This window comes from Cavia porcellus, unplaced genomic scaffold (assembly GCF_034190915.1).
Source record: "Cavia porcellus strain 051 isolate PalLab524CR breed Dunkin Hartley unplaced genomic scaffold, mCavPor4.1 scaffold_4, whole genome shotgun sequence".
Classification (NCBI taxonomy): Eukaryota; Metazoa; Chordata; class Mammalia; order Rodentia; family Caviidae; genus Cavia; species Cavia porcellus.
This window is the reverse complement of record NW_026947487.1, coordinates 105,350,243-105,372,131: the sequence shown is the minus strand read 5'-3', so window position 1 is coordinate 105,372,131 and position 21,889 is coordinate 105,350,243. Positions and strand designations below refer to the sequence as shown.

Genomic DNA, 21,889 nt, shown 5'->3' with positions numbered 1-21,889 from the left:
TAATTCCCCTCAAAAAACTCCTCTCTTCCAACACACTTATCGCGTGGTTTCTGTAATTTTCTGATGCAGTTCTGGGTGTTCTCTTTAGTTTCTTTAGTTGTGCTAATGTGGCTCTATTGATGTCCTGAATCAATTAAAAACATTTAATTTTCGTGGTCATTTGGCTTTGGAGAAGAGCCGGAAGTTGCCTGGTGAGAGATCTGGGGAGTAAGGCAGATGAGGAGGCAAAGTCATGTTTTTACCAGCCTGCTTTCCACTGGACAGCATGCAACAGCAGAATTCACTGTATTTGTGGTAACACATTTTAAAGACACTCATGAAAGAGGACTTTCAGAACTGTTACAGAAAGTGGGATGTGTATACAGCAACAGGAAGTATTTTGAAGGGGATTAATACTAATAGATCGTTTATTGTAGTAATTTAAAAAAATTAAACATTTGGTGTATATTTTGAACATGCCTTGTATGACCTTGGGCAAAGTTTGAACCTCAATCTTTCCATCTGTAAAACAGGATCATAATACTCACCATTTCTTTTTAAGACGATGGAATGAGTTAATATGTGTGTGAGGTGTTTTAGGACAGTGCATGGTATATAAATATTAGTTGGTACTATTACCCCTTTTCAATAATTAAAAAGATGATTATAGATTTTCAGTTTTTATTGATACGAAATGAAACCCCAGAGCCCAGCACTGTGCATTCTCAGTCGCGGGCCCGTGGTAGTCGCTCTCACGGTTTGCCGGCAGTTGTTAACTTTTCTGTGTAGCTGTATTTTATTCCACTGTTTTCGGCCAAGCGCACGTGAATACTGATTCAGTGATTCCTTGCTCCGGAGAGCGCTGCCTGTTACCTTTATTCTCAAAGGATGTTTTGGTGGGTTATGAAATTCTTGGGTCAAACCTTGTTTCAAAATGCCAAGTCATTGCTCTGTGGCCATTTGGTGTTACATTGTCGGGGAGAAATCTGATCTTAGTATGAAATCTATCTCTGATAGAGTTCTTCTTTTCTTAGATGCCACAGAATTCTTTGGCTATCAGTAAGTTCTGGGACTTCACTAAGCTCTACCTCACCGTTGAATAGTCTCCGTTATTCTGCGCTCGGACAAAGTGTGGCATCTTATTTTGAAAAATATTTTTAAAATATTTCATTTACATTTTGAACAGATAGAACAATGCAAATCAAGTCATCTTGTGCCCATTTTCCTATCCCTTAAGCAAGCCAACGAGTTTCCCTCCTGTGAGGTAACCAAGGTTACTGATGTCTTGACTATTTTTGTAGATACTTTCAATGGACATAAATCACATTTTTTGATTTTATATTTTTTACGCACCAGATACATGCTATGCATACTGTTCTGGACTTCACTCTTCTCACTGGGAAATCATTCAGTACTGCACATGGAGGTGTCTCCTTCTTTCATATTTTTCTTTTTCTTTTTGGTACTGGTGATTGAAGCCAGGGACTTCACACTGAGCTACATCCCCAGACCTTTTTAAAATTTTTATTTCCAGACAAGGTCTCCATAAGTTGCCCAGACTGTGCTCAAACTAGTTATCTTCCTGCTCTAGCCACCCACAATGCTGAGACCGCAGGTGGGCCGCTCCTTCATCCTTCTGCAAGACTGCATCTCATTCCACTGCATAATTCTGCTTTCATTTACCCTGGTGAAGGACACTGCCTCCCAAGCTTTTGCTCTGTTAATCAAGACATCTGTATCTGTATATATCAACTGGTACATTGTATCTGTATCTGTAGCATAAATTCCCAGGTGTGGGATTATGAGGTCAAAGGGCATGGGCGTTTACAATCTTCCAAACTATTGCCACACCGCCTCCGGATAGGCTGTGTCCAGACCTGCAGGAGAATGTCTGCTTCCACATGTCCTCCTGAACTCTGAGCATTCCAATTTCGGCTCTTTGCCAATCTGATAGCTTAAAAAAGTATTTCTTGGTAATTTTAATTTGGCTTTCTTCTAATATGAAAAAAGTCAAGTGTATTTTCATGTGACAAGAGTCATTTTAGCAGGCTGTGATGGGACAGGAGAATAATGGGTTTGAGGCTAGTGTGGGCTACACAGTGAGTTCAAGGCCAGCCTGGACGAGAGAGAGAGAGAGAGAGAGAGAGAGAGAGAGAGAGAGAGAGAGACAGACAGACACAGACAGACAACACACACACAGTGACAGAGAGACAGAGAGACAGACAGACAGACAGAGAGAGACAGACAGAAAGAGACAGAGAGAGGGGCAGAGAAGAGAGGCAAAGAGATAGAGAGAGAGGGAGAGAGAGTCAGAGACAGAGATACACAGAGAGAGAGACAGACAGACAAATTTTTCTTCTTTCTGTGTGTGACCTCTTCATTTCTTTTGCCTATTTTTCTATTGGGTGGTTAATATTTTTCCTGCAGATTATTGAAACTATTATTAAAATTATGTTTATGTGTCTTTATGATTATACAGGCAATTAATAAAAAAGGTGAAAACTTTGCTTCCAGAGTTATTATAAGAACCTGAAGTTCCTGACCCACCCTGACATCTCAACAACCAAGAGGCCACCACTTCTAAACGCCTGCCATTGAGTTGGCCCACTGAACAGTCTCTCCTGGGCGGAGAGTGACAATCAAGCCCTGGGTGCGCCCCAGATACCAGAATAGATGAATGGGGATGGAGGCTCCCTCAGCAGCACTGATACTGAAAACACACGGAGCATGAAATTTCATCGTTTAAAGTAGCTTCTCTGGGGAAGAGCACCATTTTTGTCTTGACATCAAAGCCACCTGTCCGCACCTTCTGGGTGTGCCCAGAGCAAGGTGTCTCTCCATTTTGTTTCCAGCCCTCTCCTCATACTTACTGGCTCTGAGCTCAGAGCCCACCCAGAGCCCACTGGGTGGAACAAGTTTATTTATTTTTATGTTTTTGAGACAGGGTCTCTATGCAGCTCGGGCAGGCACTGAGCTCACTTTGTAGCCCAGGCTGGTCTCGAACTCACAACGATCCTCCTGCCTCAGCCTCCAGAGTGCCGGGATTACAGGCCTGAGCCACCACGCCTGGCTGGAACAAGTTTATTTTTCACAGCTTTACGGCAACATTTTTTGGGGATGCAGATTTCTGTGGCTTTTTCTCAACTCTAAATTTTCTATCTTCTTAAATCTCTCATTATTTGACTATGCCTATCTGCTTCTCCCTTTATTTTACTGCTCTGGGATCTTTCTCTCTTGGAAATCTCTACTTTTATCCTATTAAGATCTCAGGAGGAACAAGCGAGGGCCTCATCTCCCACCCAGATAGAGAAAGGTGCCTTGTGTGAATCTTCCCGTTCTCTCGTCCACTTGTTTTCCTGTGCTCTGAGTTTGCTTCTCATCTCCTCTTTGAGCACTTGCGTCTCATTCTTGAGTTCTTTCCAGAGCCAAGTTATATTATCTGTACTTTTTCGGAGGCCATAGAGAATTGTCTGTCTGTACTTTTGAACTTCTTCCTTGGCTAAGTCCTTTTTCAGAGTGTCTATTCTGTCTTTTCTGCCTCATCTGTCTCTTCGTAGAATCATTTTTTCCTTTTTCTTCTCTATTCTTAGCTGATATTTTCCCCCTTGTGCTCAAAGGAGACTTGCCTATCCAGGGATCAGTGTGTATGTGTGTGTGTGTGTGTGTGTGTGTGTGTGTGTGTGTGTGTATGTGTGTGTTGCACCGTGGGGCAGTTCACAGCCTCTGGATGGGTACTGTCTGGAGCACCCTGTCACCAAGTGCTCTGTCCCCGCTCTCCCCAAGATGATCTCCCTGACACTGGCTTACAGCAAATCTAAGTCCCAGGCCTTCTCTTCTGAGATCTTGTCCTCCCTCTCTGTATCATATGGCTTCTCTGTTAGCTGTCTCCCTAGATGGGGAGGTGGTGTGTGTGTGGTGTAGGGAACTGGATTCCTTTCAATCCTCCTTTCCCACAGCTCTGCAGCATCACTTGGCCATGGTCAACCATTCTCACTGGTGCCCTGGTGCCCAGAAGATCTCAGGGACCCTCGTGTAGGGCTGTTGGAGACTGCTGAATCTTGCTCCAGCCCATTGCAGGGTGAGTTCCGAGTCCCTCCCCAGCCTGGTCCAGTTTTTCTAGAGTTCAGTGATGGGCTTGCTGGTTTGGGGACTGGTCTTGGCTATTCTCTCATTTCTTTGGCTATGGAGTTTTGGTTGGCTTTGATGGAGGAGAATTAAAACCTCTATCACTAGTCAGAAACCACTGGTTTCTACATATTGGCTGTATTATAATGCGCAGGAGCAAAGCGGGTATCACAGTGAGCTGAAAATTCGCACACCATTAAGGATAATGCTCATAATGTTCCCACTGATCGATACTGGAGTTTATTTATTACTCGTTTCAAATTTTCTGTGGTCTTTCCTGTTGGCTCCCTCTATTTTTCTGAAGGCAGGCAGTATATTATTATTATCCTCGCCACACACACAGCCCACCCTCGTGTTACCTCAGGCATGGAAGGCAGCAGGGATTTATCAGTCTCACAAAGAAAGAAGGGCTCAGTTGTTGAGATCAGTATGTTCACAGGGAGGGTGGAAATGTTCTTTATGACCAAGGGCTGGTAATCAGGTTCCAGGATAGTGTTAGGTTTCTGTGGAAAAGGAAAAAAGAAAAAACAAACCAAACTATGGTTAACAAGGTCTTACATCCATGTTAGACACAAAGTTCAGTGCCACCTACAACCCCCCTTCAGGTATTTATGTCCTCTGGTAGAGGTTTATAGAAATTGTCTGGAATGATGTGTGGTGGGCTACTGAAAAGCAGATCTACAGAATCTAGAAAAGATAGATTAGATTTCTGACTCTTGTTGCCTAGGTGAAGAAAGCCTACAGAATCCATGCTTCTGCTTAGAACTATTCCTATAGGAGCTTCCACAATGTCATGGGACAGAGCCTAATAAATCAGCACTATCTTGTGAAAGAATCTAGGTATTGCTGTATGAGATAAATATTTGCCCTTATGTAATGCTTTTTCTATGCTTAAAATACCCAAGTTGCTAGCCTGCTTATCTTGTTATATAGACAAATTCTTGTAACTATTTTCCTTTCCTGACACCAGCAGGAGAGATGATTTAGAAGAATATTCTCACTGTTAGATAAATCATACTTAAATTTTCCCGCAGAGAAAGCATCTGACATGGATATTGAACTGGAAGTTGCAGGTGAGATTGGATTTTTCTCATTCTGATTTCGGGCTCACATTCTTTCTTGTGTGCTCCAGAGAGGGGTCATTTAGAATCATCAGGAAGCCTTACTCTGTGGCCTCCAAAAAAGAACCTCCCTGCAATCATTCCTGGGCTCTTCTGAAATTGCAGCCTGTTTTTTCCAGGCTTCTGTGTTGGATTTGCCTCTTTAAATCCTCCAGTTTCAGTTGGTTTTACATTCTGATCTGACTGCCTTTCAGTTTTTGTCCCGCATAGTCTTCCTTCCACGTGGTTCTTGGCCTGGGCGAGCTTGGGTGGTGTTATGGATTAAGAACTGGTGGTCAATGTAAGACCAGCTGGACTACATCAGCATAGCACTGAGCGAAGATGCTCCACCCGAGGAAAGCTGCCAGCATAAATAGAAGGAGAAGGAGTTTGTTAAGGCGTTAAGGCATTATTGCGTTGAGGCATTGTGGGTTCTCCTATGAGTTGCTGTTTGAGCCATTGGTTCTCCTGGAGAAGCTCTGGTCCTCACATTGAGCATTGCTTCCTGTCTCTGGAGGGGAAGACATGTGCCACTTGGTCTCCAGGATGAACTCGTCACGATGGCTTCCTGGCATGTACCCAACTGTGCTTGTCGTTGGAGGAGCTGGGGGCCTCCGTGTCACTGGGGATGGCCGTGGTGCCTTTCAGGACAGCCTTGGTCTTTGCTGTGAGTGTGACTTCTTAGCTCTAGCCTAGAACCCTCACCCCACCAGCACAGCTCCTTCACCCGTTGGCATGGACTTTCTGGCTTCCACTGCTGACCTTTGGGCCTTCCTGGCACGGATCCATAAAAGAGACTGTCATGAATCCTTCTTATGAGGTCTGGACATCCAGTTGGACTCATGGGAAGCACTGTCATGAGCTCTGGGTTTTCATCCAGACTCATGTGGGACATCGCTGTGGGATTTAGGCCCTTGACTAAATATTCTATGAGTTTGGTGTTGCGGGTAGATTTCCTGCATTTTCTTGTGTTAACTCCTGGTGACCATTATAAAAATAATATTATAAACTCCATGTCCTGATTCTAATTGTTCTCTGCACAACCCCTGACTACAATAGGTGGCCACTGTCCCTTGGCTGTAGCCTCTGGCCTCTGCACTAGCTCCTGGTGCACACCAAGGACACTAGCCATTCAATGTCAGTCTTTGATTCTCTCCCTCTAATGAAGCACAGACGTTGAATTCTGTTGCACATTGAATTCTGCAGGTTGCCACACCCCAGGTTAGGGAGGGATGAACCAGCACACTTAGACCTACTAAGTAGCAGGCTGCATCAAGAACTGACCTTCCCTGGAGGCTGCTGTGTCACTGCAGATGGCTTTGAAGTGAAGACGCCACACCTGAATGGTTCTGGCAAGAGGCCATTCAGAGAGTGGTGATGAGGAGTTGAAGCCCAGAGACGCTGATCTATTTTAAAATGACCCCTTCTCTCTGGATTGTCTCCCCAAATATCAGCAGACAGAATTTGCTGCTAGAACTTCATGAAGCAAACAGGCTGAAAGTTTCAATTGACCTTTTCAATCCCACAGAGATGTAGTTTCATCTCCACAGCTTATGAATGGTGCAATTGTTATAAAGTAGATCTCATCTGTGGAAACAGTTATAGAAAAACCTTTTCCATAGGCGAGGTTCGTATCATTATATTCTAATGAGCCAAATAAGACACGCTGCCGTGAGCTGACAACAAGGAAGCAGAACAGATAATTGGGTGTCAGACAATTAAATCTGAATATCAAGACCTCACGGGTCTGTTACACATGCTGTAATGAAGTTGCATTTATTCAACATCCCTGGTACGCAGGAAATGTGGGCAGGAGATGAACAATGAAAATACAGTAGCAGGAAAGATTTCAAACTTCTGATATGTGGGGGAAGGAGAGGAGGATATAAACACACAGCGGGGAGCTGTGACTGTATGCACGTTTTAATTCAACAAGAAGTGACTGCCATACTCAGAATATTTGCATATTTTAATTCAGCCATGAACTCAAACAATAGGCATTTAAAGCAAAAATATGCTACGCCCCCCCAAAAGGCACGAGAATATAAAGAAGAAAAAGAGCACTATCCCCGTCTTTTTATGAGTGTTTGTGGGCTTAGAAAAATCTAATAAAACTAAGCTGCATATTTAACATCTATTATAATGTCTTGCACGGAATAGCTATTCAATAAATGTTCACCGAATTTTCCCTGAATAGCTGTGTTTAGAGAAAATATGATGCCACCTCATTCAGTGCAGCTGTTGCTAATAAATATCTTTCCTGATTACTTGAAAAGAAAGAGTTTAAAGGAGAATAATGAAACAATAACTGTGGTTAAGGCTATTTTTTTCTGCATGCCTGGCCTCATACATGCTAGGCAGTGCCCCACTCCTGAGCCACATCCCCAGCCCAATGCAAATCCATAGTATTTCCTTTCCACATGTGTCATTGACTTTGGTAGCTTCATGTTTGGCTTTGCTTTCACTGAACTTTTCTTCTACGTCTTCAATGCTCTTTGCTGTATCTTTTTTGCCCTAGACATTGTAGATGCCCACCACGCTGTAGGTACTTAAACATAATTTATTGATTTGAATTAAACTTGTATATCTCGCCTCCCCCATTGGACTATATAGTTCCTTTATTCATCTCCCAGCAGAGCACCTTACACATGGTAGTGCTCAAGTACACTTTTCTTTGTTTTGACAAATGATATATGATGGAATTTAGTACCAGAATAAATGGTCTTCAACATTCTCCTGAAAGACTCAAGGTAATGAAAGGAATTTCACTAGTCTCCCCATGGTTAGGCAGGCACTACCACACCTAGCATTTTTGTATGACAGCGTAGATCACATGACAGGACAATGGCTTCCTTTGTTCTTGGTCTTCCCAGTAGGCTGTGAACTTCAGAGAGGGCCCATTCTCACTGCGTAACGCTAGACCCTGGTGCAGTGCATGGGACCTGAGAAGTGTGAATAAATATTCTGCTCAGCAGCCAGCATGGCTGTCCTGATGAATAATTTTCACTATGTCACTGCCCTCCCTGAATCACTCAAAAGGTTACAAGAACAGAATCCAAAGTCCTGAACATGTATTAGAGGCATGCCACTCACACCTGGCCTCTGCCTGTTCTCCAGGGAAATCTCTAGTCATTCATTCTCTGTCAAGGTAGACTTTTTTCAGGCTCTCCAGGCTCCTTCCCAGTGCAGGCCTTTGGCATGAGCTGTTCCTTCTGCCTACGATCCTTTTCTTCTCGATGGTCTCTAGACTAACAATTTGAGTCTCCTGCTCAAGGAAGCTGCCTATGACCACATGTATAGCTAAGGCTGTGTCTCCCGATCTATGTTTTCACACCAAAGCAGTCTTTACACTGGGATTGAAACAATAAAATTTGAATTATTTATTTACAGTCTATAACCTCTACTTGGCGCTTATCTTTGATTATGTCTGGTTTTTCAGACTTTGGGCACTAGCACAGTCCCTGACTCAGAGTGGATGCTCTGCACATGTTGCTTTTGAATGGTAAACAATTCTTGAAAGGAAGCCTGCTTAGGAGTAGGTTGAGTCACACACTGTGGTACCTCCCCCCACCCTCAGCATCCCAATCCCTGCCCTGGAGCAGCCGCTCCCATCTCTCCTCTGACCTCGGACCAGACTCTCACGTCTTGCCTGGCCTTAGAAGCCATACAAAGTCCTGGACATTTTAAAGACTATAAATCCGACAGTTTTTGTTGATTACTTATTTTCCAGCAGTGCTCAGTGATCTACACAGCTCAGTTTACATCCCAGCTTACTTATGTGTTTGGTAAGAATGATAACAGGACCTACTGTGGAGGGTTTTTGTGAGACAGAGTTGGGAAAATGTATGTAATGGACATGGCCCACATCTAGTGATACTAATCAGGAAGTGGTAGCTTTTCTTATTGACTATGAATATCATTGATAATTCTATTCCAATCCTGTACTATGATGTTTATGTTACCTACAGCAAAATGGTTGACTAAAATACATCTTTAGTGCTCTGGAATATTAATTTTTTGGTTCTATGCATCAGGAGTGATGAAAATAGAATTCTTATTTCAAAGAATTATAGGCTTAGGTTCAGAATTTTTAGTTGAATGTGTACTGGTTTCTGACTTGAAAAGAAACATTGGCTGGGTAATAGTTGTAACAGGACTTCAATTAATTTAACTTAGGAAATTAAAAGGTGAACATAGCTGTTATGGTGGAGCATGCCTGTAATACCAGCACTCTGGGAGACTGAGGCAGAAAGATTCAAGCTCAGCCTCAGCAACTTAGCCAGAGTTCTTCTGAAAATAAAACATAGAAAATAAAAAAGCATTGAGACTGTAGCTCAGTGCAAAGGCCCTGGTTGCAACCTCCAGTATCGCCTAAACTAAGTAGCAAACAAACAAACAAACAAACAAACCGAAAACCCCAACCATGTCAACCCCACTCAGGGCATCTGGGCTCCTGAGCTCAGCCTCACTGACCTTTTCCAGTCGGTAAATGAGTTGTCTGGTAGACAGCAGGATGAGCGGTGCTACAAACTCACAGATGATATCCACGGTCATCAGCAAGCTTTTCCCCTTCTTTGTGCCAACCGTAGCGCGACACACCAGCTTTTCTTTGACTACCTGCACACATATGCAGTAACATCTTTGGAATAACCATAACTCAGAAAACTTAATGACCCACCAAAAGCAAATCAATTCCAAACTATCTGCTAAGGACATGAGGAAGACCGCATTTCCCTGCGAAGTGGATTTCAGGGATTGTTCTCTGTCATACAGTTTTGGTCTGGTTGGCTAAATTTGGCTTTGATGAGTTCTATGTTTCTTTTTGATTGCCCCTGAGGACACAATCAATTTACATTCATATCTTGCTGTATATACATATATAAATTATTATACAACAGGAGCTAAGTTAGGGGCTGGGTGTACAAAGCAGTTATTAACAAGGTGGGTAAAATCCTTCATGGGGCTTGTGGTTAAATGGCAATTACATAATTTCTTATCAAACCAATTAAAAACTCTGGTTGGATTAATTTTTGTCTTTCATATTTGGGTATTTAAAAGATCATGCATTAGAAACTAATTTTTTTTGCACTCAAGAAAGGCACATTTTTAAAAATAAAGTAGAATCAAAAATGAATTTATAGTATGAATAGCTTGTATTGAAGAGTGCTCAGGTTTGGGATGTTAATGAATTCAGTATATAGCATGATTTGGAAGCACATTCAGGGAAGCTTTTAGCAAAGCTGAAAGTGAATTTAGTGCCCCAGTAGCTTAGATTTAATGCTTTTTAAAAACCCTTGCTCAACTCTTGATAACCACATCGTAAGTGTGCTCCTCTTACAGGCTGAGAGTGTTCTGAGATAAGGGGCTCTGTCTGTTCCCTTCATGTCTGCACCCTCAGTGCCCAGCACGGTGTTTGTCACATGGTGCACAGTCAAAAAGTTGGCTGATCCCCTGAGTAACAGAGAGAAGGAACACATGACAGACTCTGTAATGGGAGATAAGATTTTTTTCTTTTGCACTGGGGAATGTATTCTGACTGAAATGCTCTGTGAAAAAATAATGTAAATTGGGTAAAGTGGACTTGGTGACCCTAAAGAAGTGAAGAAATGGATCAACTTTCCCATCTTGTCTCTGGGAGATAAATTTCTTATTGCTTCCTCTTTCACGAGGAGAAAATTCACTCTCACCTCCTGACATGGTAATACAAGCAGAAGTTAAAGCATCATTTTTCATTCACAAAGTCTGCTTTTGTGGGATGGGAGGGACTTTTAAGTGACTTCAAAAGTCTTTTTCTTATTTTTTTTTTGTGGTTTCCAGAATCCAAGAGGGAAATGTAATAAATAGACACATGGTTTGGATCTAATTAAATGTTTTAGGCAGAATGTGCAGTGATAATGTAAATAACAGAAGAAAATCAAACTTGCTGAAGATAAACAGGACTATTTCACTGATGCATACAAAGATGATGTTTTTAAATGTGATGCTATTGGAATCACTGGGGAGGGGATAAACTGGGTATATGTTGCCATATCTAACTAGCTAAGGTAACTCTGAGTATCTATAAGAATACTTTTTTGAACAAACATTAAATTAATACTGATACGTGTTAATAGGAACATTTGCTTTGATTAAAAACTGGATGTTTCCCTCTTAAGACTTATTGGCTGGTTACTGTTGACCCTGGGAGAGTGAGTACCTGCTTTAACTGGTCCTTTAAGGTTGGGTTCATGGTAGCTATAGAAACAAACAGAAAACTGAGCAGAGCTGAACCTTGAAAGCAATGGATGCTGCCATGGTAACGGTGCTGTACCAAATCCTTGTGAAACCTCATTCTTTCTCAGATAAATGTCAAAGGACTCTCCTAAGAAATAGACATAGGATAGCAAAGATTTATTTAGGAGAAAAATAGCTTCTAAATGTGCTTTCCTCTTACCTTGGGAGTTGCAGAGTAGCCTTCTAGAACCACATCGATTGTCTGGCGTGGGTATAACTCCATCCTGATGGGATGAATCTGAAACACTGGACTTGCTGGATCCCTGGGCTCCTGGGAGCCCTGGGGCTGGAAAGGACAAGCAGGTCCCTTTGTAGTCTGTCCCTTCTTGTTCAGCTTGTTCTGGGGACGGTAACCATCAGTCATCCAGAGCAACTGTTGGATCCGACGTCCCATGTTGGTCAACTTGAAGCGGTAATAATAGGTATCCAGACTGGAACAGAAAAGGCAGGATATTGCAAAAACTTATATTATGGATTTTACATTCAGCTCCATACTCTTGAGATTTACTCTTAGAGAAATATTTAAAAAGAGTAACAGAACAAGACATTCATTTTTTTTTAATGTAGAAAGCCTAATACATGAAGCTACCAGAACTATCACAGCGATGGGGTGAAGTAATTCCTACTCCAGGGCCCCCAGACTTGGAGTATGAAGCTGGGTTTGGTCCCAGAGTCACCATCAATAGTGAGCGGCTATGGGGAGGGAGCTCCACCCGGCAGAGTAAGAGCGCTCAGAACACATAGACGGTCCGAGTGAGAAGCCCTTAATTAATGAGACACAGTTCTGAGATGTTCTGAAAGGAAGGCAAAACAGCTCCTGGAGAAGAAGCATATTTGCAGTTGTGTTGAGCAAATTTCTATGGACAGAGAGAAATGCTTCTGATGGATTCAATGCAAAGGATGCTCTGAAGAGAAGCAACAGGTATCTTTTAACAGAGGCCAGGCTCCAAACACCATCCAGCCTGGGCACTTGTCTTGGATAATGTACTTTTGATGATGTTGTTTTTCCTTCCTTCCTTCCTTCATTATCTAGACTACAAATTAATTTCTAAGGACCTCTTGATTGCCTGGTTCTTTGTTAAGAGATTTTAAAAATAGTTCAGATATGATTTGTAGGGGGTCTAAAAAACTGATTTATAGGTTTAGTGTATTTTAGGTTTTTTTTTTTTTTTGTTTCTTCAAAGATAAACTCACCTTAGGATCTTTTCATTTTTTACAGTTTATTAGACTGGGGTTTCATCCTATCTGCTGCTCCTCCCTAGGAAATGACATATCTAATAAATAAGGTGAATTATCAGATAATCAGAAGAAATATTTGCCAACTGTCAGGTGAAACAATTTCTCTCTAAATGTGTGTCTGTAAGGCATGTTCAATGGAGCAAATCTGCCTGACAGTTTAACTTTACAGCTAATGGTAGGCTTTGGAGAGGACCATAATAAGTAATATGTACTGTTTTATAAACTAGGTAGGGTGTCTTCTACTTATTCACAGTGTATCTTTAAATCACAGAAACACAGCCATCATAAGTCCATGTACTGATAAAACTTTATTTATATAAGCAGGCAGTGGGCTGTAGTTTACCTATCCCTGCTTTTGATGATTCTTCTGGCTATTGCTGGCAATATGAGTTTATGCCAAAAAGAATAACAATAGGGTTTGTGCAGAGGGGAAATTATAGCTAACAACTACAGCTGTTTATATATTTAAGGAAAACAGTTAGTTAACTCTGTAATTCTTGGCAAGAGTTGGAATGCCTTTTTTTTTTTTTTTTCTCGGTACCAGGGATTGAACTCATGACTGCCTGCTCACAAGGCAGGCACTTATGCCACTGAGCTAAATCCCCAGCCCAAGAGTTGAAATACCTTTTGCGGTTAACACTACTCATAGATTAAGAAAATGCAATTAGATTAAGTTTGTGGCACCTTATTTTTTATAATTAGATTTGAGTACATGTAAAGAAATTTAAAAATAGGAGCACTAATATGAATAAGAAAATGCCCTAGCTTTGACCAACAGTCAGTCAGAAGTAGGATTTGTGCAATTGAATGCTTCTTTGTAAACACACACAATTCAACTCTATGACTTGCATGTTACTTAATTTGCTATTGGTTTATGGTATTTTTCAACCCAATGTCATGTTTCCTAAGTGGGGCAGGGGAAATGAAGCATGAATGGATTCTTGATTACCCCATTACATTTTCCCTGGCACAGTGCATATGACTTGGTTTTAGGGGCTGTTAGAACTGAAGGCAGGAGGAATAACCTGTGAGATGTAATCACAGGACTCTTACAGGCAGGTACAAATCCAGCTGGTCCCCAGTGGTCAGTTACTGATAACTGCATGGCTTTCTGGAGGAATCAGAAATAAGTCTGCACACATACATTCTACCCTCTCCATCCAAACTTCATACTTTTTCCTATCTATACTGTATTGTGCTTCTCAGAGGTATCTACATTGTGCCTCATTATATTTAAATATTTAAACTCTCTATCCTCTATTTAGACCCCAGATAATCAGAGGAAGCCAAGTGCTGATATTTCAACTGTGTTATGGTAGGAGGCAAGTAGAAAAATGATACCAAAAAAATTAGTGACTTTGTAAGACCTGATAGGATATTTGCAGTTAAGTTTTTGCCTCCCTGAGTATACTTTGCTTAGGTTTTATTTTCAGAGAGTGGTATTAGCAGTATATTGGAATCAAAGAGGATAAGTCATGGTTGAGACTCTAATTCCATTACAGAGAAGTGACTGCAAATTTGGGAGAAGGTTACACCTTACATTTCTAAAGTAGACAGACACAGATTGGAGAAAGTAGCCAGCTGTAAGTAGGAAATGTCTTCTTGTGGCTGATGCCCCCAGTGAGAATGGAGAAAGTGTGGCTGGGCCAGGAGAGGAGCTGACCTGGCTGTCCTATTTACTTAAAAACAAGTTCCTAAACTAGGTGGTGGTGCAACTTATGAGATAATCAATAAACATAGGTCCGTCATATTTCCCTACCAAAAATGTGCTCCCAAATCAAGTTCTGGAGCAAAAGGCTTATCTGAAACAATGGTAGAACCAATTCCTGAAGCCTGGACAGGAATCTGATAGCTGTTGCTATTTTCAATGTCCAAAATGACTGTGTCCTTGAACGTCAGAATGTCATTCAGGTTGGCAGTGAGTGTCAGGGGAACATTAGCTTCCGCAGGAACTGTGCCTTCATTGGGTTCAATCGTCCAAAGGGATTTTTTGTTTGCCTGCAACACAAGACCACAAGTTAACAAGGAGGATATTCTTGGCTTTTCATTCCGTACATGTTAAAGTTTTCTGTACATCACATGGTTGACACCACAGAAGTCAACATCAGAGACAAACATTATTTTTTAGAATCAAAGCCAGCTGAATGTTTGTTGGCTTTTCTTTTTTCCAAAAGCAATCTGATTCTGAAGAGCAAGCCTCCAAGTCTACTTTTGAATGCTCTGTGAAGATTCTTTACATCTCTTTCCCATGAAGACAACTAGTATAAGAAGCTTATACTAATTATCTGTCCCAGTCTCCAAATTCTGTGATGCCAACAGAAGGTACCACATTCTTTATGGAATTTTAAAAGAAATGCTTTTCAAATGCAAAATTGTTGGCATTTGATAGGGAAGATGAACAGCTTTTATTAATAGACATAATACAGAAAGTCACCCTGAATTGTATTTCATAGCAGTTAATAGGATTTAATTAGCTAAAATCCCAAACTTATCTTGAAGTACATGATAAGACGGAGCTGAGTTGGAAAGGACTCCCACCAATCTATTCCTTTTAACCCCTTAACTCTTTACAGCTCACTCATCTTCTGCCTGATGTTCTTTGGCAAAATAACATGTGCTGTGGCTGTCACATTTTATATAGCAAACCTACCTGTCACACTTTTACCTTTTACCTTCATGATTCACCTATTTATCATGCTTCTTGCCCATCTCCTTGCACTGTAGTGTAAGCTCTAGGGACCTTTGTCTTTGTTGACACTTGTTTAAATACTGTGAACCTCTATTGCTATGTATGGTATAATAGCAGACACTTAATAAATATTTGACAAATGAATGCATTGAACTTTTCATTATCTTTGATGGTAAGTAACTTACTTCTTCCTAAAGGTAACTTATTCCAGGTTCCATCAATGCAAATTACTAGACATTTCTTCTTACATTAGGCAGAAATATGCTTCACTGAACCTTCTACACATTGGTTTTCCGTCCACTTCTGGGCGTGATAGAGGAAAACTGCATCTACTCCTTTTGCTCACCCTTTTATATCCTGCATCCCAGCTTCGGAAGAAAACCTTACATAGTACAGACTCCAAAGTGAGATTGAGGGGTCAATCAGAAAAAAAGATCCAGGCTATAAACATTTGATTCAGTTTTGAAACAGTTTGGCTCCTTTGATGGTAGTCTGTTTTCTCAGACTGCTTTTAAAATTTTGCCCTTGTCTCTTAATGCTGAGAGTGCAGGTTCCCTATACACAAATCTAGATTCATTTTCATAGTCTTCTTGGAATCCGCTATCTTTCTGGAGTCTTTAGCTTGGTATCTTTTATGTATGAAAAGCCACCCACCATTCTCTTCCCCATTGTGGTAAAACACCAGTTATATGTGTGTCTGACTTCCTGGCACCCCTACCCGCCCTGTTGTGGGGCCTCCTATTTGCATTTCTTTTGCTCCCTGGGCTTCATTTTGGATATATTCTTCTGAGTTACCTTCCAGTTCACTAAGTCCATCTTCAGCTGTGTATAATATGCTGTTAAACACATACATTTTGTTCTTAGCTTTAGTGTTTTTCTTTGCATTTTATCATCCAGGTCTTTTACTTCTTTTTATAAGGTTTTCTGGGAGCTTTTATAATGCTTAAGCTTTTACCTTTAACTTATTAGCTGTTCCTCCTTGCTCCTTCTAGTCATTTGCAAATTTGATGAGCAAATTATTAATATTATTATTTTTAGGATTGTAAAGTACATATAGCAAACATATATTCAGGGCCCCTTAGGTACAGGTGTTGTGGAATAGACACAAATGCCCAGAGCACATTCTCTTTCCCTAAGGAGCTGACCTTCAGGGAGAACAACATTCAAATGACAACAATGCAAGTCAGAAGGAGGCTGGGTGAATGGGCCCCAGGGAAATCTAGAGAACAAGATGCTTTTGTGGAGCAGAGGAGGTCAAAACCCTCTGATTGTGACAAATGCACCGCACACATTTTTTCTTCCCTACAAATGTGAAATTAGACATAATTATCAAGTGATGTTTCCTGGTTATGTTACATTATTGATTTAAAAATTTTAACTTATTGTACTCTAATTGTGTATATATAAATTATCTCAAAAATTAATAAAAAGCATCCATTTTTGATTGCTAATTCCTTTAAATAGACTATTGATATTATTAAACATTAGCCTTTTGGGAAAGGGCTATAAAGCAAGAGTGGTGGAAATCACCAGGCACTTTAAGGATAAGGACTGAGGAAAAGTCATACTCTGCGGTTCACTGGAGAAGGGCCCGATGATTCCCTGGTGAATCTTCATCGGCTCTTCATACCCTTCCCAGTATAATGGCTTAGACGAAGCCCTCCAAGGTAAAGCGTAAGGAAGAAAACAATGTATTTAGAAACAAACGTAAATTTTACTCTGAGCTGGACTTCAGAGTCTATTTCAGTCTCAAATTATTCTAGTCTAAATTTCTATGGTATGTTTCTAGCAAAAGGAAAAAAATAGGAGAAATATCAAAACACACACAGCATAATGTTAAGGGAAATTAATCAGAAACACAAGCTTAAATACAATACAGTTTCTCTTGGTTGAATAATCCAAAGTACAATAGAAGAGCTAAATAAAAGACAGAAAAAAGGAGACAGAGAGATTTGCAAATGCAGTAGTGACCAAGAGACCAAGGGTAGAGGAAGTAAAGAGATTTAAGAAGCATCATATATACATGTCAATTACCCACGATGAATATAATTATGTCCCAAAGTAAAAGGACAGGGGGCAGGGGTTTAGCTTAGCAGCACAAGCTCCTGCCTGGCAAGCACAAGATCGTGAGTGTGATCTCTGGTACTCTCACCCCCAAATCTTCATAATGAAAATGGGGGAAGGGTCTAGAGATGGAGGGGATAGAGATGGGTGAGGAGAGGAAGAAGAGTCCCCATCTCCTTCCTCTCCCCACCCACGTTGCTAAGTACATGTGCCTATCCCCCAAAACGAATGTAAACATCACGTACTGACAATATGTACTGTACTAAACACACACACACACACACACACACACACACACACACACACACACACAGACACAGTAAGTATAGTTCCATGGCAGCCTCGGTACAATGGAAATTGTGAATAAGAAACTTCCTGATGATTTTTGAAAATGAGAAGAATGTATACTACATTGCAGATTATAGGCAAGAGTCAGAGATTGCAACCAGGCAGAATCTTAGCAAAATCCCAGTCTGGCTTCAAAGGAACGCAGAAACTGAATCGGTCAATGGGGCCAATAGTCCCTCTCTTAGGAACTGCCTTGCAGGAGGAGCTGCCTCACAAGGAGAATCTAACATTTAAACCACAATGCCAATTTCTGAATTTGCAACTGAGGACACATTCTATTAGACAGACCAGAAAGCGTGTCATGTTTCTTCCTAGTTTGAAAGTCTACATGGGCAATACATAAATTGCATTTGAATAAAATTAAGTAAAATAAATGAAAGCAAACAACATTTTTAAGATTATAAATTATATATAATGAGGATGTAGATGAATGATGAAGAGGAAATTTTATTTTAATGTTGGTAGTGAGGGAAATTATAGGTTTCACTTAAAATTAACAGTCTTTGTATTACTCATGATCTTTGAATGTGGAACATCCTTAGTAACACTGAAACAGAGAAAAACAATTAAGTCTTAAATAGTACACTAGATCAATGAAGATCTGGAGGAAGATATTTATAGTGCAGTTGTATTTGACGGACACTCGTGGAAAAAAAAATGCTGGATCTTGCATGACTCGATCTGTTTTTCAAAATTTTCCCTGAAATTTTTCTTCTCATAGTAACTTAGCCCTATTAGAGTATTAAAATACCAAACAAACAGTAAGCAAAATCTACTTTTCCAGAACATTAATATATATAAAATATATTTAGTAATGTATTAGCAAAATACAATAATTTTCATAAATTTAAATTGTAGGAGTATAGATAAATTGTTATTGGCAGAAGAAACAGCAAGAATTGACTGCCATAATATTCTGTTCATTTTTAGGTTCAAAGGAGTGATATTTTCTAAATGTAGCATAACTTTTTTTATTAATCCCAAAGTGAAAACACTAAAATACTCTAACACATTATTCACAGACGATGATACAAGAATGAGTTTAAAAGAGATACATGTGCAAATTCAATTTTCAATAGATATTTTAAAATAGATCAGAGCTTCATTTCATCTGCAGTTTTTATTACAGTAGATAGAAGTCCTTGACATATCATTTTCCGTCTGACCTACACAATCAAAGCAATACATGCAAATAGACTTTTCCTGCTTGAACAAGCAACCTATCTTTTTTCTTAGAAATATTTGCCTTTCTTCCTTGCAGTTTTTAGAATTTAGGCAGTTATTTTAGATAAGGTATTGGTAGCTGCTATAAAGAAAGACCCTAATGTTAAATGGCTTAATTTAATAGAAGCTAATTTCTGGATTGCATGAATTTCAATTGGTGACAGGAGTGAGAAGGGGCTTCTATGTCACGTTTAAAGACCTCAGTTAAACAGATGTTGACATATTTAACTTGTGACTTCTCAGGGCACAAAATGGAGGGTCAAGTAGGATTTATGTATCAATCCTGGAAGTAGGATACATCCCTTCCGTCTACTTCCTTTGGACAGAACTGAGTCCTGCAGCCATACTATCTCCAAAGGAGGCTGGGAAATGTAGTTCATCTTTGGGTCCAGAATACAGGGAGACGTGTGGTGAGCTGTTTCCTGCTCTCAGCCAAAATTACCTTATTGATAGAGACTACTGTATATCATCAGCCATTCTCCCAACTCCACCTCTCCCCAATCTCAGGCTTTGAAAGATGAGGAGGATTTTATAGGAGGGTAACTTTGTATTTGAATCCTATAGGAATTTTGGGTCCAAAATTCATATCCATCTGCTATTAGGACAAGTGTTGGGGAGCGGGGGGGGGGCAGCTAGGAGAGAAAATAAGAAAGTTCTAGGGAAGAAGATCTTACTCTGTTGGCCTTTCTCCCTACATTTGTGGCCTTAGAGACCATTCTATGTAGTTTTGCTTGCTTATGAGACTCAGCTGACAATTAAGACATAAATCAATGTCATTTTTGTCCTTTTATCAAAAAGCAAGGTGTCTTTTGAGTAGGTAGTGTCAATGTCATTTCCCCAGTTCCAACCTTTTATTTTCTTCCTCCAGCCAGTAGCGCAGGTCACTCCTCTGTTCACAACGAAGTGAAGATGTCATCAGCATAAGTGCTATTTCAAGTCAGGGGACATTAGTTTTCGATGGATGTGTTCCATTTGTATTCTGATTCCTGCTGACACAGGTTAGGTGCTCTGGAAAGACCTGAATTTGCTTTCCAGGGCTGAACTGGTGCATTTTCTTTTTGATGAAGCTTATTCATCAATTTGTGGTGTAAAATCAGACAGCAAAGTACATCATAAAAATCCAAGAACAATGCACATTAAAATGGCCGATGCTGAAGTTTTGGGCTATCCTTAGCGAAAGTCAGGCTGTACACTGCTCGAGCTTTCTGTGTTTCTTTAAAATTTGACTTTTAGGTGTGTCCTTTGCTGTAGGGGATGACTTAGTCTGTGTGACATTTTCTCTGATTTGTAATCGAGGCAAGTTAGACTACAGGAGAAATGGATGAATGATAATCACAGCATTGGAGGGCTTTTTGTATACTTGAAACCAAAATACAGCAAGATAGTAACTGAATGGGAATTTGGTTAGGAAGGAGGATTCTAAAGGAAAAAGGATGTGGACTGGAATTCCTGCTCTGCTGCTTTCCAGACTGGACTGTGGTGGGCACATCGTTCACCAGTGTCCCATTTCAGTTTTCTCCTCTAGCTCAGGATACTGATTATATCTTCTGCAGAGAGGCGCAGTGATGCTTAAGTGAGGTCATGCATACAAAAGCTCAGAATAGCATCTGGCATGTAGCAAGTTCTCACAAATGTTGCCTACTAGACAATCTGAAATGTTCCATGTGATACCTAAGTATGGGCTTTATAGTGTTTGCAAAAATAGATTACAAAACTTGGCAGAAGAGAAGCATGTGGCGTGTGTGGTACGCAGAATTCTAAGATGGCCCCAAGATATCCATCTCCTGTGTGTTACAAGGATCTTTCCCAGTTAGGCATAGATGAATTTTGTAGGTGCAGTTAAGGTCCCAAATTAGCTGGCTGGTCCTTATTCTCCTCAGCAGGCCTGACTTACCAGGCTGGCTGGGCTCTTCCTAGTGAGGTGACACCTGAGAACGCCTGTGGACTGCATTGTACGCCCAGGAGCTGCGGATGGCTTGGGAGCAGCTGAGAGCAGTACTTGCTGAAAGCCAGCAAGGGAAGGAGGCCTCTGTCATTCAGGTGTAAGGAAAGAAACTTTGCTAGGAACCCAAGGGGTCTAGAGGTGGGCCTTTTCATGCCTATGTCTGCTGTAAGAAATACAGCTCAGCTAATATTTTTTCGACCTTTGTGATCCTAAGGACAGGTTCCAACCAGGCCATCCCTGGACCCCAACCCGTGGAAATGCACAGTAAATTTGTATTGTTTACATCTCAAAATTTGTGGTAACGTTACCCAGCAATGGAAGACTAATACAAGTTTCATATATTTGTTTTAAAGATGATGAAAACAAGCCTTCTAGAGCCTTCCATTAAAACGTAAGCTAGCAATAGCTGCCTCTGTCTTTTCTACAAATGAAGACTGGAAAGTCAGAGTTACTTCTTTGGCTTCTTTGTCCTGTACATAAAGGACATGTACAGGAGCATATGGCCGTGTAAGATGGGAAATGTGTGATCTTTTGCAGTGTGGAGTTCCATGCCCACTGGTGTTTGGAGTTAAGCTCTTTTCTCTGAGGTTTAATATACATAAAGTTAACATTTGCTTTTTATTTGACAATAGGGCATCAGAGCGCTTCTTATGCAGCTCTCTGCTCCAAGGTGAATTGGCCAGAGCTTTTATAAGTTGCTTTATTGTGCATTTAATATTTGTCCCCAAAGTTAGAAGCAAATGCCATTGTTTGCACATGTCACATCAACAATAACTGAAAGTGTGAATATGCTCAGACAGTTCTGCTATTCTGAAGTGCTAATAACTAGGAAGCTTGTAGAAAATAACATCTTGTGCTTATTATTATTATTTTTTACAAGAAATAACTCATTTGGTATTTGAA

The 21,889-nt window shown here is 40.6% G+C and overlaps 1 protein-coding gene across 1 annotated transcript in view; it reads right to left on the bottom strand.

Moving 5' to 3' along the window:
• Hydin (HYDIN axonemal central pair apparatus protein) overlaps positions 1–21,889 on the bottom strand; it is a 411,964-nt gene that overhangs the window by 174,184 nt on the left and 215,891 nt on the right. Inside the window, exons 19-22 of the mRNA XM_023565963.2 lie at positions 14,476–14,714; positions 11,638–11,908; positions 9,678–9,821; positions 4,464–4,607 (exon numbers count right to left, since the gene is read on the bottom strand). Coding sequence (XP_023421731.2) covers positions 4,464–4,607; positions 9,678–9,821; positions 11,638–11,908; positions 14,476–14,714 — 798 coding nt within the window. The remainder of the gene's footprint in view (positions 1–4,463; positions 4,608–9,677; positions 9,822–11,637; positions 11,909–14,475; positions 14,715–21,889) is intronic.